Source organism: Zonotrichia albicollis, chromosome 7 (genome assembly GCF_047830755.1).
Source record: "Zonotrichia albicollis isolate bZonAlb1 chromosome 7, bZonAlb1.hap1, whole genome shotgun sequence".
Taxonomy (NCBI): domain Eukaryota; kingdom Metazoa; phylum Chordata; class Aves; order Passeriformes; family Passerellidae; genus Zonotrichia; species Zonotrichia albicollis.
The window spans coordinates 1,943,233-1,967,093 of NC_133825.1; the positions used below are offsets into that span (position 1 = coordinate 1,943,233).

At 53.6% G+C, this 23,861-nt stretch overlaps 1 protein-coding gene across 1 annotated transcript in view; it reads left to right on the forward strand.

The window, feature by feature from the left end:
* LOC141729541 (serine/threonine-protein kinase pim-1-like) overlaps positions 1-8,118 on the forward strand; it is a 32,212-nt gene extending 24,094 nt beyond the window's left edge. The window contains exons 2-6 of the mRNA XM_074544248.1: positions 6,041-6,208; positions 6,332-6,382; positions 6,580-6,946; positions 7,588-7,764; positions 8,012-8,118. Coding sequence (XP_074400349.1) covers positions 6,041-6,208; positions 6,332-6,382; positions 6,580-6,946; positions 7,588-7,764; positions 8,012-8,118 — 870 coding nt within the window. The remainder of the gene's footprint in view (positions 1-6,040; positions 6,209-6,331; positions 6,383-6,579; positions 6,947-7,587; positions 7,765-8,011) is intronic.
* The last annotated feature ends 15,743 nt before the right edge of the window (positions 8,119-23,861 follow it).

Genomic DNA, 23,861 nt, shown 5'->3' on the forward strand with positions numbered 1-23,861 from the left:
CACAATATTCTCTTAGATTATTCTAAAATATCCTAGAAAAGGCTGTGAAACTTCACATCTCCTTGCACACTCAGTGTTTGAAGAGGGGCATTTTTGTCCCTCCTCAAAGTCATTGTTCTTGCACACCAGAAACATGAACATCCACCTACAGGAATGATGCATGGTCCTGCTGCTGCTGCTGCTCCAGAGCACTGGGCAGCACAGACCTGGGTGTTACCAATATGAGCACTTAATCAGCATTTCATGCTCCTTCAAGCTGTCCAGATCTCAGGGCTTTTTGTTTCAAAGCAGCCACTGCACCATCTCTAGAGAAGAACAGGAAATGGGAAACAGCGACTGCCAGCCTTGCAGGGGTGTGGGGGAAAACTTGAGGTGTCTGCATCAAAAGATGAATGGGAAGAGTGTAATTGCCAAAGCAAATGCTTCCTTAGGATAGCAGGAGCAGTTCTTTACTGCATGCTTGCATGAAGATCATTTGGGATCTCCTTTTTGTGTCTCATGCAGAAAAGGAGCTCTTAATAATACCACACTACTTAAACCAGATTGGGATGTAGCTCTGTAGTGGTTCACAATGAAGCAGACTGCCTGCTGTGTCACTGCCAGTCCTGCTGAGCCTGCGAGGGACTGTAGTGTATCCCATGCCTGTTTTGCCTCCAAGCAAAGCTTGGTTTTCCTTATTAGTGTGGAGTAAATACAAGAGTAATAAAATGGACAATTAAACTGGCCACTTTGGAGGATATGCTCATGCTTTTGCATGTCAGTCCTGTACCTCATGCTCCCAAGGCTTGTTACTCATCATGAAATATTTTAACAAAAAAAACTCAGCTCTCATGTTACATATGAATAAAACTGCATCAGATCATCAAGAATTCTGCTGTCAGGAACAAGACAAGAGCCTTCCGACACTCGCTTGCAGCTGTCCTGGATTTCTGCAGCCCTTTGTGTAAAGCTGCTGTAGACAGAGTGTTTGGAGTTGGTTTGGGCCTTTATGAAAGATCTGTGGAGCAGTGCGCAGGGCTCTCCTGGCAGGAAACTGTTTGTCCAAGCCCAGGGACACGGTGCCGGCAGGAGCGGAGCGGCCCCGCTCCCAGCCCGAGAGTCTGTGAGCTGAGCCACGCCGGGGAGAAAAGGCAGCGAGGGGCTCCAGCCCAGCTGCTTCACTGCCCTGCCCGCTCCATGGAGCTCTGCCATGGGAGAAAGCCGACGCCGGACGAGCCCCCGAGCTTCCATCAGCTGCTGGAACTGCTCCGTGACAGCTCCTGTTCTTCCGAGAGAGACCCCGGCGCCTTCTTGGAACGGGTGTCATGGGGGGATTCTGTTTGTTAAAAAACTGTTAGGGGTTTTCTACTTTGATCTAACAGTAATAATTTCCTATTGCTGGAAAGGGACTGTTGGAACACTTTAGAGGAGACGACTTATTGCACAATATCCTGTTTGAAGTTGTCTCAAACTGTGTGAGAGAGATGGCGTCACACAGGAGCATCCCCAAGGCTGCTGAGGGGAAGGCACAGAGGAAGACAAACCCAGTATTTCTGAGAGAACTCCTTGACACCAACCCAACCTGAGTTGTCAAACAGCAGACCTGATGTTTCGAGACATGGGCCAAAGGGGAAACCTTTCAGTGTGTTTGGTCCAGGCTGGGTTATGCTCGAGGCAAATCTGTGTCAGTGTGTTGGATAATACTCTTTTCTCGACCTAGAGATGGGGCAACTGAGAGGTGTTTTAAAAACTTGTATTCCTTTTCAGTCTCAGGAGAAGGGTGAGACAATACAGATGTTATAATTCATGCCATCACAATCAGAAGCTAACTACTTCATAATTATAATTCACTATAAGCATTTCTTGGTATATCAGCCTTTTGCCATGCCATGTTGTAGATGCCTTAAAGCCAATTATTTAAAACTACCCCTTGATGGTCCAACTACAATGCATCTTTCATAGCTCTGTTTTTCCAAAGTCTTATTTGCAAGACCATCTTTTGAAACTTTTTTCCAGCTCCATTTCTCTTTCAACAATATCTGTCCTATTCCATGGAAATTTTTAAGGTAGCATTTCTTGTCTCAAAATTTATATACAGATTCATACTTTGTGGGCCTTCTATTAGGCTCTAAAAACTTTCTACAAACCCATTTCCCACATCAGTGCACTGGGCTCCTTCTCTCCTCATTGTGCCTGGCAAGCACAGAAGCCCAGAGCTCCTGCAGAACCCATCACAGCACTCAGTGGGAGCAAACTTGTGTCCAGTCCTCACCTGGAGCTGTGGTGCCCAGCATTCCACCACATTGGAATGAGGAACTGTTCTGCTCTTTCAGAAGGAGCTAAGGAGGTTTGGCCTTCAGATCAATTGTCTGCAGGCTCCTGCAGTGCCTCCTGCTGCTCCCTTGCCAGAGGCACCCCAGGCCAGGGGGGCACATCTGGGCTGCTGTGTCTGGCTCTGAGGCTCCCTGTTCTGGGCAATGAGGAGGAGCTGCAGAGGCTCTGCAGGACTGACAGGATGGGCTTTGGGGCTGGCAGGAGAAGCTGAGGGACCTGGGCTGCTGGAGCTGCTGAAGAGGAGGCCCAGAGCTCATCCTGCAACTGCTCCAAGGGTGGTTCCAGAGAATCCCAGAATCAGCAAGGGTGGAACAGGCCATGGAGATCATCAAGTCCAACCTGTGCCCTGACACCAACTTGTCTCCCTTAGGTCCTCTTCTCCAGCTGAGGTGTCCACAACCCCAGCTCCCTCAGCCACTCCTCACAGGACTTGTGTTCCAGACCCCTCCCCATCCTTGTTGCCCTTCTCTGGACACGCTCCAGCTCCTCCATGTTCTTCCTAAATTGGGGGCCCCAGAACTGCAAACAGCACTCGAGGTGCTGCCCAAGCAGTGCTGAGCACAGGGGAAGAATCCCTGTCCTGCTCCTGCTGGCCACACCATTCCTGATCCAGGCCAGGAGCCATTGGCCTTCTTGGCCACCTGGGCACACTGCTGGCTCATGTCCAGCCTGCTGTCCATCAGTCCCTGCAGGTCCCTTTCTGCCTGGCTGCTCTCCAGCCCCTCTGGCACCTTGTGGAGGGAGGGAGGCAGGGAGGGAATGGGTCCAGATCCAATCCTTTCTGAAATACGGTGTTTGCTGGCACTGCCAGTTCCCAGATCTTGATATTTCCCTACTCTGGCACAGCCCAAGTCCAGCAATTTGCTGGCACAGAAAGCCAAAATCCGTCAATTTCCTGATGCCAATAGAGGTACCCAGACCTGGTGTTTGCTGCCACTGCCAGTGCTCACATCTGGATATTTCCTTCTTCTGGCAGAGCCAAGTCCAGCAATTTTCTGGTAAAGAAAGCCACAATCTGGCGATTCCCTGCTACCGTCATTGGCAATGCCAAGATCCGGTGTTTGCTGGCACCACCAGTGCCCAGATGCGGGAATTTCCCCGTGCCAGCACAGCCCAAGTCCAGTACTTTCTGACAAAGAAAACCAAAACCTTGCAAATACCTGGTACCTACAGCAACCCAATCTTGTGTTTGCTGACACCACAAGTGCCCAGATCCAGAATTTTTCAGGTTCCTACACAGCATAATTCCAGCAATATGCTGGCACTGAAAGTTAACATTTGGCAATTTCCTGGTGCTGGCACATTCCCCACCCAGATCTGGGTGCGCTGGCACTGCCAGTGCCCACATCTGACAATTTCCCTCTTCTGGCACCACCCATGTCCAGAATTTGCTGGCAAAGAAAGCTAAAACCTGGCAATTTCCCCTTGCCAGCACCACCCAATCTGGAGTTTGCTGGCAGTAGGATCCAAAGAAAGAAGGAAGGAAAGAAGGAAAGAAAAGAAGAAGGCGTCCAGATCCAGTCCTTCCTGGAGCCTGGAACCTGAAATGGGCTGTTTGCTGGCACTGCCAGTGCCTAGATCTGGAAATTTCCCTATTCTGGCACAGCCCAAGTGCAGCAATTTGCTGGCACAGAAATCCAAAACCTGGCAGCTTCCTGCTACTGGCTCTGGCACCGCCCCCACAACTTGTGTTTCCTGCACCAGAACCCAGATTTGGAAATTTCCCAGTGCCAGCAGAGCCCAAATCTGGCAGATTTCTGTCGCTGGCAATGACACCACCCAGATCTGGTGTTTGATGGCGGTGCCAGTGCCCAGATCTGAAAACTTCCTGGTGCTGGCACAGCCCAAGTCCAGTGATTTGCTGACAGAGGATGACAACATTTGGAAAATTGCAGGTTCTGGCTCCAGCGCCATCCAGATCTGGTGTTTGCTGGGACGGCCAGTGCCCAGATTTGGAAATTTCCTGATGCCTTCACAGCCCAGGTCTAGCAATTTTTTTTTAGCTAGCTGGGGCAGAGAAGTTCCTCGGACTGTGACTTTCCTTTTTCTTGGAACTGTTTAAACCCACTCTGGACTGAAAACCCAGAAAAACACTGGCAGCTCACCCCTGTGGCCCACCGAGCTCTGGGACACTGCATTCCAGCACCAGAGGGACTTAGAAGAGACCGAGTGAGCCAACTACAACCCACAAAAAGGACTTTCTGAATTTGCCATCTCTTCAGCACTGTCAGAGGTTTTATTTAATATTATTCATTTTTCATGCTTGTGAATACTTTACCTGTTAAATAAACGGGGTTTTTTTTCACTTTTCTTGAGGGAAATCTTTTCCTGAACTAGTAGGGGGAGGGGCCTGCTTGAACTTGCTTTCTAGACAGACCACTTTAGGAGGTTTCCTCACAAAATCTGCCCTAAGCCAGCACAAACAGTCATAATGAAAATTTCACCAGTGGCATAATTTCTTGGTGGCAAATCTCGTGACAGGAAATTGACCTCATTCTCCATGAGAGATTCTTGGAAAGAGCAGACAGGAGAAGATTCCTGGAAAACTGAAACAGCTTTCCAGAAGTGAAATGAAAATGAAAGAAACAATCCAAGATGCTTTCCTCTATTTATTTCTATGCTCCCCTTTTCCATGTTGCACTACTTCTCTTCCCCTTTTCCATGTTGCACTACTTCTCTATCCCAGTAATTCCAGATGCACTGCACCTCTAAGATCAGTGACTTAGTGATTTTTAGACACTCTAAAATACCATGAGTTTTCCTTCCCCTGTTTTTACAGGAAAGCAACACTGGAGGTGTAAGTGCAGTGCTGGGCTGAGGTAGGAATCCCAACCCAAGGGAAGGTGGCCCGACAGTGTTTGACCCTCAGCAAGGTCGCTGTGCCAGTGTGCAGGAGTCGGGGCTCTGCATGTGGGCTCAAGGCTGCAAAGTTCCCGTGTTTGGACAGATGGAGGGGCTGTCCCCGGGGCACGCGGGGCTCGAACGTGGGGCTCGTGGGGGGAGCGGGGAACGGACACGGGGATGAACGGCCCCGGTGCTTCAGTTGCAGCGGCGGCAGCGGCGGCAGCAGCGGCGGCGGCGGCAGCAGCAGCGGCAGCAGCAGCGGCGACAGCAGCAGCAAAAGCAGATACCCTAGAACACTCTCTTTCTCTCTTTCTTTCGCTTTTCCTTTCTCTCCTTCTCCCTTTCCCGCTGTCGGACACACTTCTCTCGCGGCCCCTTGCCCGGCGTCCCTCTCCTCTCCCCGCCTCCCTGTCCCCTGCAGGGCCGGGCCATGCCCCCGGCCCGCCCCCGGCCCCGGGCGGGGCTGCCCCGTGCCCGGCCCCGGCCGTCCCGCCGCGGTCTCGCCTCCGCCCGGCTCTGGCTGTACTGGCGGTGGCGCTGCTGGGCGGGCATCAGTGCCTGGGGCTGGGGCGGCATCGCCGCCTTTCGGCTCCGCCTGGCCCGAGCCCGGCCCCGGCCCCGAGGCAGGCTCCAGTCCCGGCCCCGGCCACAGCCCCAGCCCCGACCCCAGCCCCACCCCCGGCCCCGGCCCCGACCCCGGCCCTTGCCCCTTCTCCTCCCAGGGCCCGCGGAGCACACAAGCGGCGCGGCCGCTCCCGCCGCCTCCGCTGCGGCTTCCCCGGCCCGAGCTCCGCCGCTCGGCAGCGCGGCCGCCGGCCCCGAGCCTCCCGTGCCGCGTTCCCGGGAGCGAACGCCTGGGCATGGCCGGCCCGGGGCGGGTGAGGGGCGCTCGGGGGCCGTTGCTGGCCCCGGGCCGAGCGCTGACCGCCGCTTCCCGCCCGCAGGGAAGGCGCAGGAGGCCCTGCAGGAGCGGTACCGGCTGGGATCGCTGCTGGGGCGCGGCGGCTTCGGCAGAGTCTTCGCGGCCACGCGGCTCTCGGACGGCGCCCCGGTGAGCAGCGGGGCCGGCGGCGGGCGCAGGAGGAGGGGATGGAGGAGGAGGAGGGCAGAGGGCGGAGGATGGGGCTCGCAGTGCGGGCGGCGAGCTCACCCCGCTGCTGGCCTTGGCTTGCAGGTGGCCATCAAAAGGGTGCCACGGAACCGCGTCCGGCACTGGGGCGAGCTGGTGAGTGAGCGGGGCCAGCAGCCGGGGCTGCCGGCCAGGGATGAGCCGGGGCCTGGCACGGTGGGAGCCGCCAGGACGCCCCGAGGGAGAGCGGGCGTGGGGCCAGCGCAGGGCGCAGAGCATCCCGGCCTGGCTGAGGGCTTCCCCAGGCCTGGCACGGCATCGGCCCCACTGACGGCATCGTGCTCCTCCCGCAGCCCGACGGCACCAGCGCACCCCTGGAGATCGTGCTGCTGGCCAAGGTGTCCACTGGCTTCCCCGGTGTGGTCCAGCTGCTGGAGTGGCTCGAGCTCCCCAACTGCATCGTGATGGTGCTGGAGCGGCCAGAGCAGTGTCAGGACCTGCATCGTTTCATTGGGGCACGGCGGTTCCTGCCCGAGGAGGAGGCGCGGGAGCTGTTCCGCCAGGTGCTGGAGGCCGTGCGGCACTGCACCAGCTGCGGGGTCCTGCACAGGGACATCAAGCCAGAGAACATCCTGGTTGACCTGGACACCGGGCAGGCCAAGCTGATTGACTTTGGCTGTGGCACCTACCTGCAGGACACAGTCTACACACACTTTGCAGGTGAGCCTACCCAGGGCTGTGCTCCCACTGCTGACGTCTCATGGCCCAACATCTCCCAGGCAAGCTGGCTGTGGCAGCGGGAGTTCTCCCTTTTGCTGCCAGTCAGGGCACTGAATCTTCAGCTGAGTTGCTTTAGAGCGGGGCTGGGTGGGCAGCCATCTTCCAGCCCTGCTGGCAGCCTTTGCCAGCCACTCTGCCCAGGACTGGGGCTGGGCTGAGGCAGCCAGCCCGACCAAAACCCCCGTGGGTGGGGGTAGCAGAGAGAGAGGGCAGAACCTGTGCCCCAGCCACTTTGGTGTGCAGACGAGAGGAAGGGCTTGCACTACCCCACTCACCCTGTTTCCCTTGGCTTCATAATATTTTTGGGGCAATGCAGGCAGGGAGGATAAGGGCATGTTTTTTCCCCAGCATGGAGTGGGTTTTTCCTTTGCATGTCATGGTCGGGCCTAGCCAGGGCTGCCCTCTTCCAGCACCAGAGGCTTCTTTTCCAACCCTAACTTTGTGCACAAGTCCCAGATGCTGGCGAGAGGGCAGTGGTCACCCTGTGTGCCCCTGATGCAGCCCCCGCGGGCCCAGGGATGCTGGGGCCAGGCTCTGGGAGCAGCAGCATGCCCCTGATGATCTCCATCTGTATTCCATAGGAACACTGTCCTACAGCCCCCCGGAATGGAACGACTTTGGCTGGTACCATGGCGAGGCAGCAACAATCTGGTCCCTGGGCATCCTGCTGCACCAGATGGTCTGCGGGGAGCACCCTTTCAGGAGGGGCCGGAACCTCAGCTGGGGCCAGCTCCCGCTGCCACAAAGGCTCTCTCAAGGTGGATCCTCTTCTCTGGGCACGGGGGAATTCCAGTGCTGGGAGCCAGCAGCGGGCTCATGGGCATCCCGCTCTGGCAGCTGCTGAGGAGGTGGCACATGTCCTGCTCTCCTCCAAAACAGGGAATTGGTGGGAAAGTTTAGGCCCAGCTCAGAGCGCATCCAGCATGGCCTGGGCATGGGAACAGTGGGGTAAAGCAGACAGGAGCCTTCTCTGGCTGACCATCAGTTTCTGCTTTCTCTCCCCAGAGTGCAAAGACCTGATCTGGTGGTGTTTATCCGTGAACTCCTTGGACAGACCCACACTGGAAGACCTGTTCTGTGTTCCTTGGATGCAGAATATTCCTCTGCCATAGAAGAAGGGAGAGAGCCACAGGCACACTTTGATCCAGGGCCCTGGTAAGTTCCTGCTCCACATATGCCTTGGCAATGAGAAGCAAAGGAACCCAACCCTTTTTGTGCTGCCAGTGTCACTGGACCGGGGTCATGGGATGGGAACACGCAGCCCTTGTGCTGGAGCTGAGCTGCTCTGCCCAGCACTGGTGGCCGCCACCCCAGCTGGTTTTGCTTGTCCTGGTTCCCTGACAGCTGGGGCCTGGGCAGAGCCCTGAGAGCCTGGTCTGCCCGCAGGGAAGGAGAAGGAGCCCCTGGAGAAGCTGTACCGGGTGGGGATGATGATGCTGCTGCTGCTGCTGGAGACAGCGAGGGTGACATCAAGGATGACAAGCTCTTCCTCAGCCTGGCCACTGGAGGCTGAAGGTGATGCACTTTGATTCTGGCACCTTCTTCAAAGCCAAACTCCACGGGGAATTTGCAGATGAGTCCCCATCTGGGGAAATTCTGCCAGATTTGGGCATGACCCAGCATGGCGGGGAACCAAAGGCTCCCCCTTTGCTGGGGCAGATGCAACTCATTCTTCAGTCGCTGCCCAGCTGCTTTTGGCAGGGCTGGGAGGATGGGCTGGGGCGGGTACGAAATGGGAGTGGGCTCCTGGCTCTGCCAACAGCCCCCAGCACCCACCGTGCCCCAGGCTGGGGCTGGGGCTGGGGCAGCCAGCCCGACACAAACAAAGCCCCGTGGTGGGAGCAGAGGTGGGGCTCCAGAACCTGTGCACAGCTGCTTTGCTGTGCAGGCAAGGAAGGGCTTGGGCTGTTCCACTGCCCTTGTTTGCTTTGGGGTCACCGTGATTTTGGGGGACAGTGCAGGGGGGAAGAGAGAAAGTGTGGGCTTCCCTCACCCATGGCTGGGTTTTTCCCTACCATGTAGGGGTGGGGCCTTCCTCAAGGCCCTGACAGAGATAAGAGATTTTACTGTTCTTCTTGTTTTCCCTTTTTGTCTCTAAACTCTTGTCAATAATGTGTTGTTTGTTATTCCAGAGGAAGCATTCGAGGTGGTCCAGTGTGGACGGGGAAGTGCTTGGGAGCAGCTGTGGCGTGGATGGGCCGTGCCCTTGGAGAAGGCTGAGGCCATGGTTTGGGAGCAGCTTTTCTTCCAGCCGTGGCTGGTGTGAGGTGGGTCCCTGTGTGCTTGGCAGGGTGGGATCAGAGATTTTGGGAGCTGGCAGCGAGCACAGGAGCATCCTGCCCTGGGCAGCTGCTGAGGGCTGGATGTGCCGTGGCAGGCTGCAGGCTGGGCACACGTCCTGCCCTCCTGCTCTGTGTCAAAGGCAGCAGGGATGGGCAGCTCTGGGCACAGCTCTGGGCACAGCCAGCATGGCCTGGGCACCGCAGGCCTTGGCACAAGGGCACAGGAGCCCTCAGCTGACGGGCGGTTTCTGCTTTCTCTCCTTGCAGCCGGGCTCTGCGGGTGCTGAGGCTGCTCTGGGCTCTGCCAGGGCTCTGCTGGGCTCAGCCCAGGGCCCAGCTGGGCTGGCTCTGCCCTCACATTGCTCTGACAGCTCTGCTTCAGACGAGCCCGTTGTGAGCACAGCGCCTGAGCTTTCTGCTTTGGCAGGTGAGTGAGACTCTGCTGCAGGCCCAGAGATTGCAGCTGGGGACACACATCCAATTGGCAAGGACCCAAACTCTCCACAGTCCCAGCTGAATGCCTGGATCTGTACAGGGTGTTTTCTTCTTGAGTGGCTGGAATTGTGCAATTGCACTTTCTTCCTCCTCTAGCAGTGCCACGAGTGGGCCTAAGCTGGCGAGTGGGCTGTGCTCCTGAGGCAGTGCAGTCTGGAGCTGGTGGATGGAGAATTGCCCTTCTGCACTGCCAAACCAGTGCAAAAAGCTGTAAGAGGGACTTTGTGACTCTAAGAAATCCCTGTAAGTTTCAATGGGAATGTGCAGCTCATTCGCAGTATGAGAAGAAAGGCCATCTTCTAAAGGATTTGGGCTTTGACAGAGTTTCCATTCCCAGTCCTGCTTGGAGCTGGAAGGGCACTAAGCAATATCCTCTTGCTTTGACTACAATTTCAAATACCAATGTTGGAAACAAAGCCCAAAATCTTTTAAGAGGCTTTTGAGGTCACAAAGATGGATCCATGCCATCAGCACAGTGATTTATTTACAGTGTAAATAACTGAGTTCTCTTTTGAAAAAGATCATTTACCTCTTAATGCAAAAATGTAAATTTGCCTTTATGTTTTGTTTTTTTCATTAACTGTATGTTATGTTTTTTCTCTAACACTTGGATTTTACTCCTATCTTTTACAATTTACCTATTTTTCCCTTTTTCCTTTTTTTTCCTTTCAATAGAAAACATGTCCTATCAAAGCAATGTCCTTTGCTCCTGGTTCCCGTGTGGAGCAGCTCCCTTCCTGCAGGCTGAGCTGCTCAGGCAGGGCCTGGCACCTCCTGGCCCTGCAGAGCTGAGGCTTTTCCCCGTTGCTGGGCACAGACTGATGGAGCAGCACTGCTGAACACGGGCACACAGAGGGACCAGCAGCAGCTGCCTTTGGCCACCTGAAGCTCCAAGGCCCAAACTCTGAGCAGCCAGGGCTGGAAGAGACTGGCAAGATCTGATCCCTGACTCTGGGCCAGGGCTGCACAAATGACCCCCCAGCAGCAGCAGCAGCAGCAGCAGCAGCAGCAGCCGCAGCAGCAGCAGATGGAGCTGATTTTGAGCACAGCCCCTGCCCCTCTTCCCTCCCGTGTGCAGCGGTGTCACAGCAGCCTGAGGCACCTGGGAGCCCCCAGTGCCAGCAGGGACTGGAGATGGCAGCCCTGGGCTCCTGGAGGCTGTGCAAGGAGCAGAGCTGGGCACTCCCTGTCCATGGGGAGCTTCCAGATGGAAAAGGCTGCTGTGCCCAGGCAGCTCCAAGGGCACAGAAAGGAGGCTCTGGAGCACTGGATCTGTGCCAGTGCCACAGTCCTGGGCAGCAGCAACCAGTGAGCCCTGGGGGAACAGAGGGCACAGAAAGAGGGACAGCACTAGGCAAGGGCAGAGACTGGGAAGAGCCAGGCCTGGGAGCAGGAACAGCTGCTCCATTGCACTCTTGGAGAAAGCTCTTGGCTGGTTCAAAGCACTGAAAGGCGTGAAGGGCAGAGAGGAGGCCACAGCAAACAATGCTCCTGCTTGCACAGCCTCCCCTCTCCGTGTCCCAGAAGGAATTGTATGGACTGTGTTCTTCTCTCCGAGTCGTTTTGTTCAGCATGAGCAGTTCAGCACCAGGAGCTGAAGGAGCTGAAGCCTCAGGCCACAGGAGCTGGGCAAGAGGGAACTTTTGGAGCAAAGGAATGCTGCTAAAATAGACCCAGCTGAATGCAGTGGATAGAATCATGGAATCACAGAATCCTTTCTGTTGGAAATGCCCTCTGAGTTCACCCAGTGCAGCTGCTCACCCAGCAGTGCCAAGCCCAGCACTAAACCACATCCCTGAAGTGCCAAGGCCTGGACACCAGCCCTGAGTGAGGCCTGGACAGCAGGCCCTGAGCCAAAGGTGGCCTCTGGATGAACCTTCCAAGCAAAGGTTATCTTTGTATCTGCTCCCTGATGAAATATGCATGGTCATTAGCACTGTGATAGATGTAGCCACTCATTAGTGAAACATGTATTGACCTTTGTGTATTTAGAAGCCAGACAAGGCCATGAAATCTGACATCTGGCCTTGTTTGGGGCTGTATGGTCAAAGTCACCTCCCTTGGTTCCTCCTTGAGCCCTGGCCAGGCTTTGGGAGGGACGCAAGAGGAGGATGAAAGCAGATGTGGCCACACTAGCAGTGCTGTCAGTTTGTTCATTCAGCACTGTCAGAGCTGGGCCCTCTCCCAGCGGGGTTGGAGCCTCACCTGGGGCTGGAGGCACCTGCAGGAATTGCCAGTGCCCAGGAGTGGCTCTGCAGCCCTTGGCTGTGACAGCTTCCCCAGCTGCTCTGTGGGTCTGGGGGATGGTAAAGGCTGAGGGTAAATGCTGCTGGATCTTTGTTAATCACTGCTGCAATCTTTGGTGGGGATGGTTGGGTGCATTGCTGAGCTGCTCCTTTTGTGATTCTTTGCTGCTCTGAACTGCAGGAAATTACACTGATTCCTTCAGCTGGAGTTTGAAGGAATTTGGTACTGACCCTGCCCACTGGTTAAACAAAACTGGCACAGTCTGTCCAGATGACAATAAAATGTCACTTGTTCAATGTAAATGTGAGGAATCAGTCCCAACAGAAATTCCCAGCTGGGAAGCCCTTCCCTGGAGTTCCCTGGCTCTGGAGTGGGCTGAGGTTGGAGCCCTGTGTGAGCAGTGGGGCAGTCCGGTAAAAGAAGCTGCACCCCTGGATGGCTTCAAATGCATCCAAAAATTGCACGTGGAAAAGGAAAAGACCTTGTGGGTTTGGGCAGACAAAGATGAATTTGTTGAGAGTACATAGGAAACAGCACCTTCAGAAGGAACAATTATTGTTGGAATGCTCCCACATGGAGCAACAGAAGAAGGTTTTAATCTTGACCTGATATGCATTTGTACAAGTGAAATATTGATATAATAAATATCTATATACATATTTATAGTATAATAAGACATACATATAATATATCTATATATATATATATATATAATTCATATATATGTTAATATATTCACATATATAAGTGGGTATATATGTGTATACACATATGTGTAAAACAATATGTATATATTGTTTATATTGTTTAACACATCCTGCCAGACCAGATCTCCCTGTTTGCCCCAAGGGCCCCTTTGGGAAATGCTCTGATCCACGGGGCTCCATGTGAAGGCTGCTGTGACACTGAGGGACTTGCACAGGAATTCCGTCCAGGAGCCTGGGTGCCCCTCAGGGACTGGGACCCGGCCCCTTCCAGCCAGAGGGGAAAGGGCCCCCCAGGCCTTGTTAGCCACAGACAGCATGGTAAAGCTGAACAGCAAAGGGCCTGGGGGCATTATTCTGGAATTAAAAAGGTGCTAGCTCCATGGACAACAGAATTCTTGTTCCTAATTTGAATGAGATTGAGAAAAAAGAATGAAGAATGGTGTCACTAAAGTACTACTGGTGTCTGTAAGGTGTACCTTGATAGTCAGCCAGAATCTTTGTCTGCCACAAACACCTCTAGTGTTTCACCAAGGGATTGGTCATCAAAATGTAATGATGGGTTATGATGAATTGCTGATCTTCCTTTGTAATTCTTTGCTAATGATGATGTGCTTTGCTGAGATTATCCTTTTGTAATTCTTGGCAGGTGTGCATGATATAAATGACACAATTCCTTAAGTTGGTGTCTGTGTCTTTGGTAGTGACCCTGCCCACTGGTGAAACAGGGCCCCCTCTTGCCTAAGTGTTCCCTGGGAAGGCAAAAGCCCTCCCTCCAAAATTCCCCCCTTCCTCCCTGTTCCCCCCTTTACACCCTGAGCATGATGTGCTCTGGTCTGGGCTATGACCGGGGTCAGCTGGGGTCCCCTGTCCTGGCTGTGTCCCCTGCCCAGCTCCCCTGCAGCCCCAGCCCCTCCCCAGCGTGGCTGACGAGGGGCAGGACAGGCCTTGGCTGTGCTGCAGCTCAGCAAGAACAAAACCATCTCTGCGTGCTCAGCCCTGTGCTCAGCACCCGGCCCAGCAGTGTCTCAGTGCCAGGGGCTGTGCCCTCAGTCCCTGCCAGGGGTTTCCATGGCAACTGCCAGGCCAGGTGACCCAGGTGTCCCCCCAGTGCCAGTTGCCATGGAAACAGTGCCCAGCCCTGCCCCTTTCTGTCTGGCTGACCTGGCCTTTGGCCCTGGCAGTGCCGTTGGCTGCTGGTTCCTGGTGCCTGAGCGGCCAGCGCGGCACAGGGCAGGTGGCCATGGCACAGCCCCCCGCAAGGGATCCCCTCTGGCTCTGGGCACTGACACCAGCCCTGAGCAAGGGGCCAGGGCAGCTTTCCATGGCCACCAACCATCACAATGGGGCCGGGCATTGGTTGCCATGGCACCAAACCAAGGAATGGGTCCTCCATGGCCGTTGCCATGGCACCTGGTGGCTCCAATGAGTGTCACTGCAATTGTACCTGGAACAGCCCTGGCACTACTTTGTCCCAGGGTTGCCATGGAGCTGAGGACAGCAGCAGTTGGTGCTCTGCAAGGGCCCTGGGGCAGACAGGAAGGAACAGCAGAGCAGGGGCTGATCCATCCCCAGTGCACTGCACAGCCCAGGGCAGCGTCCCAGAGTGTCCTCATGGAGCTGCCAACAACATCCCCCCTCTGCAGCCCTGGCCTCTCCCCCAGCTCACACAGGTGCCCCATCCTTGCAGGCACAGACATGGCAGCACTGGCTCAGCAGCCCCTGTTTGCATTGCACACAGCAGGGGGAGAACCCCCATGCTGTTGGTGTGGGGACATGAACCTGAGGGAGCACAAATGCCATCAGCCCTGGGGCCAGCAGGGGCTGGGGGATGGCAGGGAAACCACCCAGGTTTGTCCTGGCCTCTGCACTCAGCCAGAAAGTTTGTTCCCATCAGCTGGAAGTGCCCTGTGAGTGCCATCCTGTGGGTGCCCTGTGATGGCACTCAAGGTGATCTGTTCCATAACCTTGCTGGGCACCCAGCTCAGGCTGACAGGCCTGGAGGTCTCCAGATCCTCCTTCCAGCCCTTCTTGGGGATGGGCTCACACTGGCACCTCCAGTCCTCTGGAAGCTCCCTGCTGAGCCAGCACTGATGGTAAATGATGGAGCGCAGCCTGGGGAGCTCATCTACAGCTCCCTCATTGCCCTAGGATGGATCCTGTCTGATCCCATTCACCTGTGAGCATCTGAGTGGCTCAGCAGGTCACCCACTGCTTCCTCCTGGATTCCAGGGACTGTTCTGCTCCCTGTGCCCATCTACCAGCTCAGGAGAACACTTGTCCTGAGGATATCCTCTCCTAATATTGAAAATTGAAACAAACTAGGGGTAAAGTAGCTCAGCCTTTTCCTTATCTTTTGTTACTATATTCTCCATTGCATCCAATAAAGAGTAGAGGTTCTCCTACTCCTCCTTTTTGCTATTATTTTTTCTATAAAAACATTTTCATTCTTTTTGCAGAACCCTCCAGGTTAAGTTTTAATAGCGTTTTCAACTCTCAGCTTCTCTTTCTGTATGACCCAGCAACATCCTTAAAGACTTCCTGAGTTGCTGGTCCTTTTTCCATCCCTGAGTCTCCAGAAAAGCTCCATGGGCAGCCAGGCCAGTCATTTTCCTCACTAGCTCATCTTTTGCCACACTGGGACAGGCTGCTTCTTCCCCCTTATGATTATTTTCTTGAAATGTGTCCGTCCTTCCAGGACCCCTTTGTTTTTAAGGGCTGTTTCCCCTAAAGCAATCAGTACCTGATTAGGTATTCCCCAAATCTGCAGCCTAACCAGGCCAAAGTCTGCCCTTCCTATTTCCAGGGCAGAAGCTTTGTTGCTGCCCCTCCCTCTTTCACAGAACATTGAAAACTTCATTATTTCATGGTCACTGTGCCCCAGGCAGCCTCTGAGCCCCACATCTGCCACCAGCCCTTCTCTGTTTGTGAACAGCAGCAGACAGAGCTTTCCTTGGCAGTGGGAGTGTTACCAAAAATTTAGTCAAACAGAAAACTCCTTAACCCCAATGTAGCATTAAGAAGCAGCATTCTTTATTCAGCTGGATGCATGGGGGAGAGCTCCTTCCAAAGCTGTGCATGCTGAGTACAGGAAAGTTTCTGTTTATATTCTGTATTTTGCATACATATTCATTGATTGTCCTGGACTAAAAATACATATGATAATCATTTCCCCAAAATCATTAATATATTTCCCCTCTCCTTTACCCATGCATTCTCCTGTCCTGGGGGTCTCCCTGGTGGTCCCTGGTGCTCGTGGACCCCAATGTTCCCGTGGGCCTGGCTGAGCTGGCAGGACACTGAGGCTGCTGAACTTCCAGTTCCCTTCTCACACAATGGGCACTGTGTGGTTTCCACAGGCCTGGGGTTTTGAAGTGAAGGGAGACGACCATCCGATTGATGAGCATCGACTCCGATTTATTGATCAACCAGGCACCTTTTATAACAGTGTTAATTCACTTCATGCATATTGCAAAATCTGAGCTCCCGATAGGCTGTAGAGAAAACTTCAGCTCCTCCTTCTGTTTACAATAGCTGAAGTTTGTTTATTGAAACCAAGATCAGTGTTCTCACCATGATATGAAAAGTTCTCAAAACCTTTATATCTGTTCCCAGAATGGCCATCTGTTCCCACAGCAGCCAAGGACAGAATATTGCCTGTTTTTGAGGAAACGGTCTGAGAAACTTGTTGTTTATATAAAAGGTGGCTGAGAACCTTAATTATTTACAGAATCAAGCCTGGGAAGTGCTGCTTTACAGCTGCCTTTTATTTTTCCCTTACCTGAGTACCTTCATGGCCACTTTCTTTAAGCTATGCTTGAACCAGGCTTGAACCAGGCTCTCCACACTGGGGTTGTGGAGAACAAGCTCCATGTGTGAGCTCACCTGGTGAAGACAATTTATCATCTGGTACCATGTGGTCACAGAGTGGGCTATGACATCACAGAGACCAGGACCCCGGCCCCCCGTCCCCGTGTCAGGCTCTGGGGTCGATCTCGTGGAACATCCTCTGGGGGAGGCTGTAGGGCCCCGGGGGCGGGGGGACCCGGGGGGACAGGGGACCCCGCTGTGCACGAGCAGGGTTGGACTGCTCTGGGGGGAGCTGTGAGGGGGGCCGGGGCAGAGTGACCTCCCCAGGGACCTCACACAACCCCTGTGATGTCACACTGCCCCTGTGATGTCACACAGCATCCTGTGATGTCACCCAGCCCCAGTGATATCACACTGCCCCTGTGATGTCCCAGAGCCAACTCTGAGACGCCACGCTATGATGTGATACAGCTGCTCTGTGATGTCACTGAAGTCTCTGTGATGTCAGAAAGTCACTCTATGATTTCACAATCTCTACTGTGATGTCATGATGTCACAGCCTGCTCTATGATGTTACACAACCACCCAGTGTTTTCACAGCCCACTCCCTGATGTCACAGAGCCACCTTCTATGATGGCAGGATCTGCTCTATGGCCTCACACCCTACTCTATGATGTCACAGCCAGCTCTGTGATGCAACAACCCCCTCAGTGATGTCACAAAACCCTCTCTGTGATGTCATACTGACACTCTGTAAGGTCACAGCACATACTTTGACCACACTGCCAGCTCTATGATGTGATGCAGCCATGCCATGATCTCACAGCCTGGTCTGTGATGTCACACAGTTCCCTCTATGACGCTGAAGCTGCTCAGTGACCTCACACAACAAACTGTGATGTCACAGCCCAATCTGTGACCTCACACAGCCCCCTCAGGGCTGTCCCACAGCCCCTTGCTGACATCCCAGCTGCTCTGTGCCTCTATGACACAGCCACAGAGGTGCTGCTTGTGACACAGCCCCTACTGGGACATGCCACAGCCCCTGCCAGTGTGGAGCCCCTGTGAGCTCTGTCTGTGCCCTGCTGGTGTCCCTGAGGGGCCCTGGCAGTGCCCCAGCCCTGCTGGGCTGTGCACAGGAGCTGCTCCTGGCCAGAGCTGTCTCTCTGCAGCGCTGCCCTTGCCAGGAGCTGCCTCTGGGCCAGGAGCCCGGCCCAGCTCAGCAGCACAGACACAGCACAGGGACTTTAATCACCCTCTGGGGCTTTGCTGCTCTTTGCATCAGACTCAGTCCCTCACAGTGTGCTCAAAAACTTCTCAAAAACTCAAAAATAAATTGAAACACAGAAGTTTTCTTGAAGGGTTAATGGTTCCCATTGAAGGACAGGACGGAGAAAGTGTCCGCAGGTTCCAGGTAGAGCAGAACACTGGTGGCAGTGATGACAGGTGGAGACAAGCGAGGGAAAGGTGTCTCTGGTGCTGAGCAAACCTGCGCCTCTGTCTCTGCAGGCTGTCGGCATCCCCCGGCTGCCCCACCTGGCTGGGCCCTTCCTTTGCTGACAGCTCTGCCTCCTGCCTGCCTCTGCCTGGCCACACAGAGCCTTGGGCTGCTCCAGGCTCCTGCTGGGGACGTGCTGCACCACAGCCCTGCCCTGCCAGGGAAATTCCTTCCTGCTGGTGTTGAGTGTGGGCCTCTCCAGCTACCCTTGGTGCCATTATTTCCTTCTCATGCTTATATCCTCCAAGAAGAAAAGCTCCAGCCTGACATCACCATTCAATCCCTCCCAGGCTATTCCCTTTCAGTCCTCAGTCTCTACTCCACAGACCACAGAGGCTGCAGACTCTCCCTGTTGGTTTTGTGATGAGGCCTCCAAACCCCATCTTGGGAGATTTTTGAGTCCTCTCCAAGGTCTGTGAAAAGGGAAAAATAGCATTCGAAGTTATTTTAAAATAAATCCGACTGTCCTGGGGTGACGTTATGATGCTTGTATATCCCCATTCATCTGTTCTGTGCCTTTAAGACCGGCATTGAAGAGTGGAAGTTTTGTTTGGGTTTCTCTTATCAGGACACAGAGACAAGTGGTACACAGAGCTGTTTTTTTTTACTTCCAGCTTTTGCTTGCTGCTTTGGCTTGCTGCTTTTGCTTGCTCTCTTTTTCTGCTCTTGCTTCTGCTCTGCTTTCTGCCTCTGCTTATTAGCTAGTTCTAGCTAAACAGTCCACATTGCTTCCTGGACTGTTTCTCCTCTCCTGTTCCTGTGACCATCTCGAACCCGCTCCGGACTGGGACCCGGGAACACCGAAGGTTCGGCTGCAGCGGCTGGCCCAGCGCCGGAGGGACTGAGAACAGAGCAACCACCCCCGAAAGAGACTTTCTGATTTTGCCATCTTTCTCAGAGCGGTGTCATCGGGTATTGTTCATTTTGTGTGCTGGGGGGTGCGGGGCCAGTCAAATAAACAGGTTCTTTCCACCTCTCTCCGAGGAATTTTTTCCCGAACCGGTTGGGGGGAGGGGCCGTGTGGGTTTCGCTTTCTGGAGGGGCCCTCCTTTGCAGATTCTTTAACAAATTTGCCCTAAACCAGGACAAATCTTTGGCGCCCAAAAGTGGGGCGAGAGAGAGAGTGGAAAAACCCTGTTTTGACTGCATTTTGGCTGCTATTACTCTGTGTTCGTTAAAATCAGCTAATAGCCATGCTTTTTGGATTCATAATGTCTGTTGGGGTGAAGGTTTGCATGCATTTCTGGTCCCTAGGGTTTTTTGAGATTTTAATACCTCTCTGGTCCCTAGGCTTATTTTCCTATCCAGAAATAGCTTTAGTATTGCCCCTAATACGTAGTTTTTACATCAGAGGGGCTGTGACCAGAATAGCTATCCTGCTGGGTTTGGTGGCAATAATGTGCAAGAAGTTTATAAACATGCTGGGGTCTGCTCCAGATATGAATGGTTCATGGCTATGGTTATGCATCCAGTTTGTCGCAGGAGGAGCAGGAGGGAATGAGGTTTTTCAGCCTCTGCTTTCCTCCTTCTCCTATGAATCAGTTGCATCACTAGTGAAGGATGTTCAATTTCCCCTGAATGTTAAAGAAACCATCTTCCTGGTATTCAATCTGGTAACCTTCCTCTATACAGCCTGCTGCTTCTCTAGAATGAGGGCTGAGATTTCTAGACGGGCTGATGAGACCCCTGACTCAGGAGTAGACCCTGGTGTGGAAAATCCTAAGTGGTGTGGGAAATGGGAGGATATGGGCCAAATCCTGAAGGAATTCTCTGACCCTATAGTGTGGGATTTTCCCCACGAACAAATTCAGAACCCAGCTGAGGTGGGGAAATATCTGAAAGAGAAGTACCAGGATGAGCCTAAGGAGAGGAAGGTCATTGCAGTGAGCTGGGCCCTGGCATATGCTTATCGCACACTGCTAGATACTCTAGGGCAGCAGACAGAGGCAGGGGGGCAGGGAGATAAATCAGCAACTGTCCCGGTGACTCAGGCTGCAGCTAACACTCCAGGCTCGAAGCCAGCATCTAAACCCATGGCTGTTGCTACCAGCACTAGAAGTGGGAAATGCACAGCCAAGACCAATCGACCAGTGGATGATGATGATGATGATGATGCAGGAGAAGGAACCTCAGTGCCTCCTGACGTAAAGTCAGGAGTCAAAGCAGCAGGTGCAAGATCAGATGCTAATACTGAGTCCTTCTCCCTGAAGGACCTTCGTGGCCTACGGAAGGACTACACTCGAAGGTCTGATGAATCCATAATTAGTTGGCTGGTCCGTCTCTGGGATGCTGCAGGCGAGGCTACCGTTTTGGATGGCACTGAAGCCAGGCATTTGGGATCCCTGTCACAGGATTCTGTCATAGACCAAGGAATGATGAGGGGGGCTAACTCTCACAGCCTCTGGGAACGGGTCCTAAGAAGTGTAGCAGAAAGATACCTGTGTGCAGACGATCTCTATATGCAGCAGACTCAGTGGAAGACAATAGAGCAAGGGATCCAACGCCTGAGAGAAATGGCCGTGGCTGAGATTATCTTCTCAGATGATGTAACAACTAGGAACCCAGACTTAGTACGTCTATGCACGTCTGTGATGTGGCGAAAACTCGTTCGACTTGGGCCACATGAATATGCTTCTGCCTTAGCCATCATGAAGAGGGATGAGAGGGGTGAGACTGTGCTTGACATGGCAAGGAAGCTCCGAGCATATGCAGATGCTGTACACGGCCCAACACATGCCAGAATCGCAGCGGTAGAAACACGTCTGCAGAACTTAGAGGATAAGATAGAGGAGAACCATAAGAAGCTTAGAGAGGAGATTAAAGAAGACCTTCTCCAAATTTCAGCAGTACAGATCCAAGGTTCCGGTATCCAAGGCAGACGTTTCCCAGATGGTGAGAGAAGATACACCCCACGAGCTGAGCTGTGGTTTTACCTGCGTGATTGTGGGGAAAACATGAGAAGGTGGGATAGGAAACCTACCGCTGTTCTGGCATGACGGGTGTGTGAACTGAAGGAAGCCACCAGAAGGAATGCAGCTCCAGTTGCCCGTAGCCAAACGGCCAGGTATGATGATGATGACATGTCTGATCCCCTCGAAGGAACATCCAAAACATAGACCCAGGGAAAGAATGATAACCAGGCTTAGAGGGGCCCTGCCTCTAGCCAGGTAGAGGCCAGGGAAAATCGTGTCTTCTGGTCTGTGTGGATTCGTTGGCCTGGCACATCAGAACCACAAGAGTATAAAGCTTTGGTCGATACTGGTGCACAGTGCACGTTAATCCCATCAAGACATGTGGGGACAGAGTCTGTTTCTATTGCTGGTGTGACAGGGGGATCCCAGGATTTCACTTTGGTGGAAGCTGATGTGAGCCTAATGGGAAATGAGTGGAAGAAGCATCCTATTGTGACTGGCCCAGAGGCCCCATGTATTTTGGGCATAGACTACCTTCGAAGTGGGTACTTCAAAGACCCAAAAGGACTCAGATGGGCATTTGGAATAGCTGCTGTAGAGACAGAGGGCATCCAGCAATTGAACACCTTGCCTGGGTTGTCTGAGAATCCATCTGCAGTAGGATGCCTGACGGGAGAAGAGCAACGAGTGCCAATTGCCACTTCCATAGTGCATCGACGGCAGTATAGAACCACTCGAGATGCTGTGATCTCCATCCATAAGATGATCCGAGAGCTGGAGAGCCAAGGGGTGGTCAGCAAGACCCACTCACCCTTCAACAGCCCCATTTGGCCTGTGCGAAAATCTGAAGGAGAATGGTGATTGACTGTGGACTATCGTGCATTGAATGAAGTGACTCCACCACTGAGTGCTGCCGTGCCAGACATATTAGAGCTCCAGTATGAGCTTGAGTCCAAGGCAGCAAGGTGGTACGCCACTATAGACATTGCCAATGCATTTTTCTCCATTCCTCTGGCAGCAGAATGCAGGCCTCAGTTTGCCTTCACATGGAGGGGAGTGCAGTACTCCTGGAACCGATTGCCCCAGGGGTGGAAGCACAGCCCCACCATCTGCCATGGACTGATCCAGACTGCACTGGAAAAGGGTGAGGCTCCAGAACATCTGCAGTACATTGATGACATCATTGTGTGGGGGAACACAGCTGCGGAAGTGGTCGAGAAAGGGAAGGAAATTATCCAGATCCTCCTGGGAGCTGGTTTCGCCATTAAAAAGAGCAAAGTAAAGGGACCAGCTCATGAGATTCAATTCCTGGGAGTGAAGTGGCAAGATGGACGGCATCAGATTCCTACAGATGTCATCAACAAGATCACAGCAATGTCTCCACCCACCAATAAGAAAGAGACACAAGCTTTCTTGGGTGCAATAGGTTTTTGGAGGATGCATATTCCTGAGTACAGTCAGATCGTGAGCCCTCTCTACCTGGTCACCCGCAAGAAGAACAATTTCCAGTGGGGCCCTGAGCAGCAACAGGCCTTTGTCCAGATCAAGCAGGAGATTGCTCATGCAGTAGCCCTTGGCCTGGTCAGGACAGGACCAGAGGTGAAGAATGTGCTCTACTCTGAAGCCGGGAACCATGGCTTGTCCTGGAGCCTTTGGCAGAAGGTGCCTGAGGAGACTCGGGGTCGACCACTGGGATTTTGGAGTCGAAGCTACAGAGGGTCTGAAGCCAACTATACACCAACAGAGAAAGAAATCCTGGCTGCCTATGAAGGAGTCCAGGCTGCTTTGGAGGTAATAGGCACTGAAGCACAACTCCTCCTGGCATCCCGACTACCCGTGCTGGGGTGGATGTTCAAAGGCAAGGTTCCTTCCACTCACCATGCCACCAGTGCTACATGGAGCAAGTGGATTGCTCTCATCTCTCAGCGCGCCCATATAGGTAAACTGAATCGCCCTGGGATTTTGGAGGTCATTACAAATTGGCCCGAAGGTGAGAATTTTGGTGTCACAGATGAAGAGGAACAAGAACCAGTGACACGAGCTGAAGAGGCTCCTCCCTATAACCAACTGCCCCCAGAGGAAACACACTACGCTCTTTTCACTGACGGTTCCTGTCGCATCGTAGGGATGAACTGGAAGTGGAAAGCAGCCGTATGGAGCCCCACACGACAGGTTGCACAAGCTACCGAAGGAGAAGGTGGATCAAGCCAATTTGCTGAACTCAAGGCTGTTCAACTGGCCCTAGACATTGCTGTGAGAGAGAAGTGGCCAAAGCTCTACCTCTACACTGATTCATGGATGGTAGCCAATGCTCTGTGGGGATGGCTGGAGAGGTGGAAAAAGGCTAACTGGCAGCGTAAAGGGAAACCAATTTGGGCTGCTGGTGAGTGGAAAAACATTGCTACCAGGGTAGGGAGGCTACCTGTGAAAGTCTGCCATGTAGATGCCCATGTACCCAAGAGTAGGGCCACCGAGGAGCACCAAAACAATGAGCAGGTAGACCAAGCTGCAAAGATAGGGGTGTCCAAAATAGACCTAGATTTGGAACATAAGGGAGAGTTATTCCTAGCTCGATGAGCCCATGATGCCTCAGGCCACCAGGGCAGAGATGCCACCTATAAGTGGGCACGAGACCGAGGGGTGGATCTAACCATGGACAGTATCTCTCAGGTTATCCATGAGTGTGAGACGTGTGCTGCCATCAAGCAGGCAAGCAAGTGAAGCCCCTCTGGTACGGTGGGCGGTGGTCCAAGTACAAGTATGGGGAGGCCTTGAAGATTGACTACATCACACTGCCCCAAACACCCCAGGGCAAGCGCTACGTGCTGACCATGGTGGAGGCCACCACTGGATGGTTGGAAACCTACCCTGTGTCTCATGCTACAGCCCGGAACACCATCCTGGGC